This window comes from Chrysemys picta, chromosome 4 (genome assembly GCF_011386835.1).
Source record: "Chrysemys picta bellii isolate R12L10 chromosome 4, ASM1138683v2, whole genome shotgun sequence".
NCBI lineage: Eukaryota > Metazoa > Chordata > Testudines > Emydidae > Chrysemys > Chrysemys picta.
In genome coordinates this window covers 65,905,214-65,917,005 of record NC_088794.1, presented here as the reverse complement: position 1 = coordinate 65,917,005, position 11,792 = coordinate 65,905,214, and the positions used below count along the sequence as shown (strand labels likewise).

General features: G+C 40.9%; 1 protein-coding gene across 1 annotated transcript; it reads left to right on the top strand.

The window, feature by feature from the left end:
- Positions 1 to 3,564: 3,564 nt before the first annotated feature.
- On the top strand, positions 3,565 to 7,380 carry FSHB (follicle stimulating hormone subunit beta). The gene is made up of 2 exons (XM_005286865.2): positions 3,565 to 3,723; positions 5,173 to 7,380. The coding sequence occupies exons 1-2, from the start codon at positions 3,565 to 3,567 to the stop codon at positions 5,395 to 5,397; spliced, it is 384 nt and encodes a 127-aa protein (XP_005286922.2). The 3' UTR covers positions 5,398 to 7,380.
- Positions 7,381 to 11,792: the final 4,412 nt, after the last annotated feature.

Genomic DNA, 11,792 nt, shown 5'->3' with positions numbered 1-11,792 from the left:
TGTGTCCAACCATTTACAGGTGCAAAACTTACTTATATAATATCAGAGGTTGGCTTTTAGCCACCGGAAACTTTTTGGCCCCAAAAATCAACAAGCCACATTATATAAGGCCCTGTAGAAATTAGCTACCAAAGATGCTAGCCCACAGATCCCTCATATACCTCAGGGTTCCAAAGCCACAGTGAGTAAACCTCATTGCTAGGGAGAACACATAGATGCATCCTGAAGTCATTGACCACCTCTGCACATTGCAGCTATTGGCTGGAGCTACTTTTAATATGAATGGGTTTGATGCATAGACATTAGAGCTGGACAGAATGATCTGCTGCTTTGTCAAAGCCATATAAAAAGAATCAGTTTTGATGGGAAGGTTTCTGAAGTTCAGAGACACCAGAGAGAGAGAGAGATTAATTGAAAACCTGACTTTTTTGCACTGAAAATGACATTTTGACACAATTCCGTTTAGCAAAACCATTTGAAAAAAATTGTTTTTATTCCAATGTGGAATAAAAACAAATTTTGAAACCTTGAAAGTTGTCATGAAACAGAATTGATGCCATCCAGCCAACTCTAATAGACACGCATACACCTGCATACACAAGTGCTAGTGTGAAAAATATTCATCAAAATAGTGCACATGAAGGGGGACAAATGGATGCCAGGATGAGGCCTCTTTGAAATTCAGGGCTCAATTTTAAGTGCTGAGGGGATACCTATACTAAAGATGCCCTAGCTGGCAGTATATTCATTTTGAACGTAGGAAGCCACACAGGCCTTTTAACATCTTTTGGTTGGAGGTACCTGAAGTTCAGCTAACCTGTTCAGCCTCTCTCCAAATCGTATTTCTGCCAAAGAGAGCTAAAAAAGCAGCTCCACTAACAGAAACCTGTGAACACTTGAGCAGAGCAGAGCAAGCATTCCAACCAGTAGGGGCAGTGGTGTTCAAATCCATTATACTCTCCCTATCTTCACAGGGAATAGCTTGCTAGTTAGACAATTTTTTATGTGGATCATTATTATTATTTTAAATTTGAATCTTGTAGCCACTTCAGGGGGATAAGCCAATTTACTGATATGAGTTGGTTGGTTGGTTGGTTGTTTTTTAATGTGTCCAGAAAATTAAAATAGAATTTATTATTCTGACTACATCTCTATTGCTTTGGCAGCATGCTGTGGGCAAAATGCTCCCTGCAGTTCTATAGCAGAGGCAGGGCCGGTGCAAGGAAGTTTCGCACCCTAGGCAAAACTTCCACCTTGCGCCCCCCCTCCAGCCCTGCGGCAGCTCCCCACTCCCCCCTTCGTCCCCTGAGGTGCCCCCCCCACGGCAGCTCCTCCCCTCCCCCAAGGCACCCCTGCGGCAGCTCCCCATCCCCCTCGGCCTGGGGAGCCAAGCGGCAGCTCCCCACCCCAGCTCACCTCTGCACCTCTGCTCCGCCTCCTCCCCGAGCACGCCGCCCCCACTCTAATTCTTCTCCCCTCCCAGGCTTGTGTCACCAAACAGCTGATTGGCACCACAAGCCTGGGAGGTGGGAGAAGTGGAGCAGCAACGGCGTGCTCGGGGAGGGGGCATAGAAGAGGTGAGCTGGGGGGGGAACCCTGTGGCAGTTCCCCCCGCAGGAGGCACCCCCGTGGCAGCTCCCCACCCCCCCGGCCCGGGGAGCCATGCAGCACCTCCCCACCCCAGCTCACCTCTGCTCCCCCTCCTCCCCGAGCACGCCGCTCCTGCTCTAATTCTCCTCCCCTCCCAGGCTTGCAGCGCCAAACAGCTGATTGGTTCTGCAAGCCTGGGAGGCGGGAGAAGTGGAGCGTCGACCGCGCGCTCGGGGCGGGGGCGTAAGAACGATGTAAAAAAAAATTGGGGGCACCGCTTTTTGGCACCCCCAAATCTTGGCGTCCTAGGCAACCGCCTAGTTTACCTAAATGGTAGCACCGGCCCTGAGCAGAGGGGCTCTCTCATTTGTCGATCACAGCAGAAAAGCTACATAGAGGGTAGTGCGGCCTCTTCTACATCCACTACAACTCTTCCAATCCTGCAAAAGCTAAACGCTGGTGCTCTGCAAGCTACTGCCCCCACAGCTGAGAGTACAGCTGGAGACTGCTAGATCCCCCTGTTAAAAGCCCATAGTGGAAACCAATTGACCTTACTGGAGAGAGTGTGTAATGATTTACCTAGCTTCCCCCATCATGGTGCAGAAGCCCATCTTTGACAGGTCTTTAGAGGCAGCAGGTGGTCAGTGAAATGGTTCCTGCCAGTGAAGTAGCACAGCTGCTGTAGGAGCTTTGCTCTTCAGGAGCTGCAGGGAAAGAAGGGCACTGGGTAGGAGCAGGGAGACCAGAGGCCTCCACATGGAAGCCTCTTATGTGTGTATCAGACCATGATTTCAATGGTGGAACCACTCAAAAACCAGCAGAAGAATTCCAAGGAAATGCCACAAGTTTAAATTTACAGGGTTTCTACTCCCCTAAATGGGAGTAAAACACACATGGAGGAATGGGGTCCTCTGGCAGCACAATGGATGATTTGGAGAGGAATGAGGATTAGCACTATAATGGTTCACTTGACTTCTCTTTTCTAAATAAAAGCTTTATGCTTTTATTTCACACCAGAAAAACCTACTGAATGTTGGAGTTTAGCAAATCATTCATAACAAATAATTTAATGTTTCCATTAACACATCACAAAAAGGGTGTAAACACCTCACCCTTTGTGTTTTAATTCAAACAAATGTTGACAGAAAATATATCTGCATCGACTCCTAATGATGCCACCATTTAAATAATAATTACAGTACATGCTAATGATCAAATCTGGTGCACCTTTTTAACATATTATTTCTGTGACAATAACATGCCTCATCATCTGCTGAATTTAGAGTGTTGCTTTAAAAAAAAACAATATTTGATCTCACTGTCTGGCTAACAATTAATCCTCTTTCACCACGCACCAAACTATATTAATACCCTGCAAATCTTCAAGGTGTAAGTTACACATGATTTAGTATAAAAGGTAAGCTGGGGGCTTTGCTCTCTCTACAGCTATTACCTGCAAAACAAGTAGAATACATGTGAGTTTTCATCAGTTCTTGAATTAAGGTTTGTTGGTTGGATTTGTGGGTTTTTTTTGAAATTGCAAATTTATGTTTAATTGCCTTTTAAAAAATTGATTATTCCTTACCATTACTATTCCTTAGTTCTAATGTATTTACACTATTTTTTTTCATAAGAGGAAGGTTACCAGGATTCTTTGTAACAAGAATTAAGATATGAGTTATTCATGGAAAATGTCTTGGTGTGCTGCAATCATTTTCTCTCAAAGATTACTGGATATACAGTTCTACTCATTTAACAAAACCAGTCTCCCTTAACAATAATCCTACAACTGTATTTTGCTGAATGTACCGTATGTTTTCAATGTTCCTCAATGTTGCTGAAAAATTGTTCTTGTATTAGCATTTGTGGATAATAGGAAGATATAGGTTTTGTTTTTTTCCACAGAAATCTTATGTTTCAAATAACTCTACATGTTCTTCCAGTATGTCTGAACTGTTTGCATTATACTACAGGATGAAGACAATTAATTGTTACTTGCTGTTACTTTGCTGGAAAGTAATTTATGGTAATAGCTGTGAGCTGTCCAATATCACCATAGCAGTGGAGAAGGAGGAGTGCAGGTTCTGCATTAGTGTGAATGCCACTTGGTGCTCTGGATACTGCTTCACAAGGGTGAGAATCTAAGTTGTCAAAATAAAGGACAGGAATTAAATACTCCCCAAAAATGAATATAAACAAGCCAGTCTTCCAGTCTGTAATGAGTAGACTCAGGCAGGGTCCAGTTAAATGTGAAACAGCCTTAAATAACCAATGTGTGACTATCACAGCTGTCTTGAAGTACAGAGAGACAGATGAGAAGGTGCTTGCTCTCCTTAAATTCAGCATTTATTCAGCTGCATACACAGGTTTCCTAACTTTGGATTGTGTAAAAAAAGAAAATCACCCTTTAATTAATTTGGTTTGAAAGTCACTTATCAACTGTCCTTCCTTCTCTGCATACATAAACACTGTGCATCTCATGGAATATGTTGGTTTATATAGTTCCCTTAATTTTAAAAAGACTTTGATTTCTGACATGCATATTCAGGGCCTGCTGAGTGTTCCTTCACAATACTAAGTGCTCCTAACTCCCAACGACATCAGCAGCCCAAAGGAGTGCTCGGCATTGTGCAGGATTGGGTCTTAAAGAGTCTTTCAGATGCAAGCTGATATGCGAAGGCAAATTCTGCTCTCAGTTACTCTGGCATAGCTCCCATCAATGTCACTGGGAATTGCTTCTGTGTCATTGACAGCAGAATTTGGCCTTAGTGATTATACCTGAGAACAACTGAGAGTCTACCGCATTTGGTAACAAAATACAAATTCTAAAATGTAAACCTTAGTAAATTCTGTAAGGCAATCCAGTATAAAGTTTGACAAGTATTTTGAGCCAAGAATTAGCATAAATGATTGATTATAAACTATGTATTTGTTTTCTCACAGTAAAGACGCTAACAAATCTTTCTTGTGTTATTCAGTGTAACGGGCATAGGTTTTGAATGTATCATGAACCAGAAATATGGAAAAACATAGATACTAAATATGACCCCAAGCCTTAAAGTTTAGCTCCAGATGGATCTTCCCCTCAGTTTGGAGGATGCTCACATTTGGTGTCCCAATTGGATCCATTACAGAGATGGGACATAATCACAAAGTTTGTGCACCTGAGAAGTTGGTCATATTTTGAGTCCAGTCTAGTGCTCTGCCTTGTGCCAATTTCTATTTAATACAGGGTTGGAAAAGGATATAATCTAGTGGTTGCACTGGAGTTTACATATCCAATCATCACCAGATAGACCTCTGTACCTTTCATATAAAAGTTACTTTGAGTTCTAAAAACAATAATCATTTAGAGTTACACCATAGTTGCATGTATTTACTACATCGGTTCTTTGAAAGGAGAAAACTGGAAGAAGACTTGGTTGTAATTTTAAGCCTAACAAGTCAGTGGGATTCTTTCCACTGAGTTCACTGGGCTTTGGGTCAGATCCTACATGCAGATTCTAGTTTTTACAAACTCTGAGAAATATCAAAGGTCTCAAACTAATTTCAAATCAAATATTTCCTTCCTGTCATTTTCAGGATCCAGTGTATAAGTACCCCCTGGTATCATCAGTTCAGCAAACCTGTACTTTCAAGGAGCTTGTTTATGAAACAGTGAAGATCCCTGGCTGTGCTGACCATGCTGAATCTTTTTATTCATACCCAGTGGCTACCGAGTGCCATTGTGAGTCATGTGATACGGACAACACTGACTGCACTGTGAGAGGCTTAGGACCAAGCTACTGCTCCTTCAACCAAAACTAAAGCAAAGAATAAGGAGTACTGGAGATGTTACTTTAGTTTTGGTTTTCTGTTTTAAATATGTAAATGTATTGTATCAAAATGGTACAAAGAGGGTGGGACAGCAAACAAAGAAATTTACATACAGCCAAGTTTAAAACAATTATATTAGCAATATATCAAATGGAGAGCTACATCTTATATTTGTCTTCAGTGGCTTCCTCTCACATTACAAATCAAGGTCAGTTTCCTTGTGATCAACCTCATGGCCCTTCTGACATTTTTGCCCTTATCTCAGCCAACATTCCCTTCCATTCTCTACACGCCTCCATTCTGTCTCCCCTCATGGCTCCATTTGTCTCCTGCTGCTCTCAGCTTCACATCTTATTCCATGCCATCCCTTTTGCTTCAAACAGCTTCCTACCAACCATGCACCAAGCAGCTTTTATCCCCTCATTCCGTTCCCCCTTAGAACACATTTATTTTTAAAAGCCTTCCATCATTGATTGCCTTCTCAGCAGTGTCTGCACACCTATTTTTTCACTGTTATCCTGTATATCTTAATTACCTAAGTTAGACTATAAGCCTCTCTGGGCAGAGACCTTCATTTTTAATATGTGTTGTAAAGCATCATGTAAATGTAAAGATATTAATAGCTTGCTCATTATAGGGATCTAGAAACAAAGACCAAGAGTAATATTTGCAGGTGGGTCTTGGGGTAGGTCCACATAGCAATTCAACACCTGCGGCTGGCCCTGGTCAGCTGACTTGGGCTCAGGCTGCAGAGCTGTAAAACTCCTGTGTAGATGTTCAGGTTTGGGCTGGAATCCAAGTTCTGGGACCCTGCAAGGTGGGAGGGTCCCAGAACATGGGCTCCAACCCAAGCCCAAATGTCTACACCACAATTAAACAGCCCCATAGCCTGAGCCCTGCGAACCTGCATCAGCTGTCTTGGGTCAGCCACAGGTGTTTAACTGCAGTATAGACATACCCTTAATGACTTAGGAGCCTATGTCCCATTCTAAAAAGTGAAAGTCAGTTGAAAGTCAATGAGAATTAGGCTCCTAAGTCACTTTTGAAAATGGGACTTCAGCTCCTCAGTCACTTAGTTGCTTTTGAAAATTTTACCTCAGATCTTTTCAGAGTCATCATATTTCCCCTTCGTTGTGGAATTCTACACAAGAATGAGGGATCTTTCTAACCTAGACCCCAATCCTGCAAAGACACACTGCTTAAATTTAGACACAGTGTGTATAGTTATTCACATATATATGTAGGATCGGGACCTAGGTTGTCAAGATCCCTTATTCTTTCATACAGTTCCACACAGTTAATGTGATGGTAAATTTTTAGATCTTTACAACAGTTTCATATTCAACAATTGTCTTTTTTGCAGTGATGGCATTAGTTTAGTATTTATTCTATATGGTATATTCCTCAGACTAGTAGAGAAAATGTTTAGTCCATTGTATGTACCAATGGATATTAATGCTTAAGGTTATTATGCATTTAATTATCTAGGGGAGATTGTCTGTTAATAGGGAAATCTCTCTTATCCATAGTATTTAATTTATTTAATTTCTAAGACTTTTTTTACTGAAAAAAATAGTTCTCATCACAATTTTGTTTGTGAGATGTCATTTTAGAGGTCTTTATTGCTCTACTGAAGTTATAAGAGACAGAACAATAATATGTATATTGAACCTGATTCTCTTTTTGCTTAGACCAGTTTTATACTAGAATAACTCCATTGATGTCAGTAGAGCTACTCCTGATTTGCATTGGTGTGAGATCAGAATCAAGGTTATTACTCATATTCGGCCCCAAACCACCACTCCTTAGTCAGGCAAGGGAATTTTAACTGAATAAGTATTGCAAGATCAGGTCTTTATTTGCAGAGAGAGAGAGAATAAATGTGCCTTCAAAAGTGCTTCTGTAAATTCTATCTGTGCTTGTTTATGACTCTTGGAATATTAAAAAGGATTTTGTTGCATTTGCATCATTTTATTCTTTTGTAATGGTCTTATTGAAAAAGTTACAATCCATCAACATAGTATTCTTCAAATCATTATTTTTTTTCTTGATCTCATAATTGACGTTGCAATATCTCATTAGTAATTTGCTAATCTAAACTGTGTTTGCATCATCTCAGTATTGGGCCAGATGGGATCCCACAAGCTATTGTAAAAACACAGATACATTTTGTCCAATAGAGGGCAGTAGTACATTATGTAATTTTGATTAAGTGGGCCAGAGACTCAAAATCAGGATTATAATGAAAGTCTTGAAGTTTAAAGTTTAAAACAGAAAATGAAGATTACCAAGGTGAAACAACACTAGGGTTAACATCATAAATCTGACATAAAAAGCCATGATTGTTAATAACTGCCCGCTGTCACAACTTCACTTTACATCTGATCTGCAGTTCCCTATACCTGGGCTTTGCTTAGTAAAGACTGAGGGGAAGAGTACCTCCCACTCAATTACCACATCATTTCAGGCAGCACTGTCCCCCCACATTCCTCTTAAGTTGTGAGATCCAACAGACTCTCTTACAGGACATTTTGGGACAGCACTCGTAAAACATGTTTTTAAAAGGGTAGAGATTTACACAGTGCCACACAACAATGCTTATGTTTGTCAGTATAGAGCTGTGGAAATGAAGCATAATAAATAATTTATTTGTTGAATTTACCATCTTTTTCTGTTTGTGACTTGCCCATGAGCAGCTTATTAGTTCATTAGCATGTTCACATAGGGCTAAAGTCTCAGCTATGCAGAGAGCCAGCACAAGGCTTGTGCACTACCCCTCCTAAGGTTTTCCATTGACTTCACCGAGTTTTGCATCATGGTCTTATACGGAATCTAAATGGTGCATAGGCCTTGAGCTGGCCCTCTACACTGGGATGAATGTTACCCCCCAAACATTTCTTTGACTACTACTTCTTCTGTACATTGTTCACCAGCAAGTCATTGCCAGTAGTGGATCTTCAGAGTTCCACTTCTGCTGGCTCGTTTTGATTGGACACATACTGCAGGTAACATGCTATAGCTTTTATTCTCCATAGTTTTTAAGACCAGCAGTACGCATTATATCACTTAGTCTGACCTCCTACATATCACAGGCCATAGAATTTCACCCAGTCAGCACTGCATTGAGCCCAATAGCTTGCATTGACTAAATCATATCTTCCAGAAAGTCATCCAGATGTCAAAGGATGGAGACTTAGTAGTTTGGTCTGTTGGACACTCAGTTTGAATATTCAGAATTTGCTTTTCACATAACGTCCAGTGTGTTTAAAACTGGCTGTTACTTGAATATCCTTGCCACTAATCTGTTACTCAGATGTCCGCAGGTAGTAAACTTCAATGGGGGTACTGTGATGGGGCTGAACCCCAATCACCTGCAAAACAAGGATAAGAATCCCAATTAGTTATGCTCGGCACATGGGTGATAATTAATTAATTGCCTCCTGGACTAAGGCAGTGGACCTAGCCCTTATAAGTAGACTGGGGGAGTTCAGCTGGGCAGAAGCCCTGGGGTAAGGTTTAACAGACAGGAAACCATGGAGAAAGAACTCTACAGGAGCTGTATCATCCCCTGCTGGTAAAGCTCTGAGGTAGGCCCAACAAGGGAACTACAGTGGTCTGTGAGTGGTGTAAAAGGGGGATTATTTTGAAGATTTGTTTGGATTTTTATGTGGACTCATTTGTATTACCCTAAAAGGAGGTTAGGCTTTCATGTGACTTAGCTGGAGGACTAAGCCACAGAACGCCCAGAAGGAGAGTCAGGAGAAGATGAAGGTTGGGAAGGGCTATATTGTAGGGCTGAGGGAAAGCATGGTAGTGGGTGCTAGAGACAAGGATCCCATGTAATGCTTCAACCAGAGATGGGGGGGTGCCTATGAGGTGAGGCTGCACTACTACAAGCATGAACACCAATGAGTTATGAGGTCCAAAATTACTTCAATTTATTATTTGAGCAAATCTTTGAAGTACTTGCCCAGCTCTAGCTATTATGGTAACTAGATACAACACTTCTCAATAGGTTGAAGTCTCACCTGAAGCACTGGTGAGACTCAACATTGTCAGTAAATGGGATAAAAGTTTGGAGACATGTTACTAGTAGAACAAAAGTAGGATTTGCAAAAGTTTTCAATGTTGGTGTAACTTTGCTCCTATCGAAGTCAATGATCCACTGACTTTAACAGAGTAGAGTCCTTCTAGGAGGGATTGCATGTAAGAATCCCTCATAAAATTATCATTTTAAAGGTGAGTTCTGCAGAAGGACTATGCAACTTGTCACCTTTTGTGTCCAACTTCACTAAGTTTGACAAACAAACATTTTGGAGACGCAAGTAGCTAGTACACAGCTGGTAACATTACAAGCTCTAATGAATTGTATTGCTCAAATACTGAAAATAGCTGCTATCTTCCCTCCTGTAATATCTAATAAGGTCCAAACAGCAAAAAATGTTAGTCTTCTGCCTCAACAAGACAGCAAGCAGGAGATCTGGGAAATCATCTTCCGTAGTTTGTGTGTGCTTATGTAGCATGGAGGTTGTGTCACTTAAGCTGAATGAGGCACTTGAAGACACTTAGAGGCACAATGTAAGATATTCAAAGAGCAACTTCCAGCAAAGACAACCCAAGCTCTACTGAGCTCACAGTGAGTCAGCTAGAGAGAAGTTCCCTTTTAGCTTCCTTGGTAGATCTGCTGCTTGCTACAATCTGGGGGTTCCCAAGTTGAATCTCAGGTGTAGTATTGTGCAGGATGCACGTTTAGTGAAGTCCCCCCTCCATTTGTGATCAGTATCTTGATTAAGGCAGGGGTCATTCACCTAGGATGAATGCAGCCACCAGACAGTAACTGGGTAGGTTGATTTTTAACATATCAGGCAGGGATTGTCTCTTCTTCTGTGCTTGTTGTGCACTATTCAATGCCCCCATTGTGCTGGGTGCTATACAGTCTCCATGAACACTGACTGTATATTTACTCTCCACTTAAACTGTTTATTGTTCCCATGAAGAGCTGGTGGTAGCATTAACACTCCTCTTCACTGGTGAACAGAAGTATCTGTGCACAAATCCTTGCTGTTCACTAGTCACGATTCATTATTCTCCTCTTTTGAAAGTTTGACTCATCTAATCAGGGAGCAGTAACAGCATGTGACTTGGGTAACCAGTCACAAACCATGTCTAGTGAAGAAATGAAATGAACAGTCTGAGTTTGTGAACACCCTGTAGGCTAAAATTAGTTCACATAAACTGGTCATTGAATAATTGGGAGGGGGGAAGTCTGTGAATGAAGGAGGTTAATTTAACAAATACAATTTCAATGAATAATTTGACCAACTCTTGGTTAGCCAGACTGACATACACTAGCCTTGTTGAACACTCTTATGTTTTTTTTTATTTCCTTTGTTTAGTCCGTTTGCCTTTCTTTCTCCTGTAGTCCTGCACTCTGTTCTTCGTAATATCTGTAAGTGACCGGTCATATGATTAATGTTTGCTGTTGTCTTTTATTGAATTGCTTCAATGAAAATGTAATGGACCTTGGTTTGGAAGATGTTCTGGAATGGAATTCCTGTTGACACTAAAGGAAGTTATCATTTGTGCTGATATTGGCTCTAGAATCAGGCCTAAATGAGGAAAAAGCCTTGCTACATGTTTAAGATGAGATAACAAATAACTAGCTGATACAGTGCGTAATGTAGTGCTTGCTACCTAATAGTGAATCATTTTTATTGTGAGGAAACATTTATATATTGCACTATTAGTAATGGCCCAAATCCTAGGTCCTTATTCAATTGTTAATCTTTTCTCAAGCTAAACTTCCATTGACATCAATGAATGCTTTGCCTAAATAAAGAATAAGTAAATATCAAGGGCCAAGTTGTGCCTCCCAAGCCTGTTGGATTTGACCCAGTAACAGAAAAAGGGTTTGTTCCTGAGATGCTTGCTCAGTTTTTATTCAGTTCTTATTTGGAAAACTACACCTAAGTGCCCTTTTTCACTACAGCAGTTAAAAAAAATCTTTGTGCTGTTATTAATTGTGTCCTTCAAATAGCCAGACATAGAGATAAACCACAAAGATTAGCCATCTGTGAGTCTACATATGTGGGTGAAATGTTTCCCTCTTCATTTATTGTTCAAGCAGTTTGACCTTGATCTTATGAGTATCTGTGCCAGTTATATTTGAAGGTCTCCAGACATCAGGATAAGAACATGAAGTGCACTGACAGTAGAGTAGCCATAACTTTAGGATTAAGAGATCATTTTAATAAGTAACTTTCCTTTTAGGTAGAAAGCAGACATTGAATTTCATACTTGGGTTTTACAGAGAAGCTGGGAAACCTTTGCAACCCACCTTGCAGCAGAGGACAAAACACTAATATCAAAGTGACACCCAGTAACCC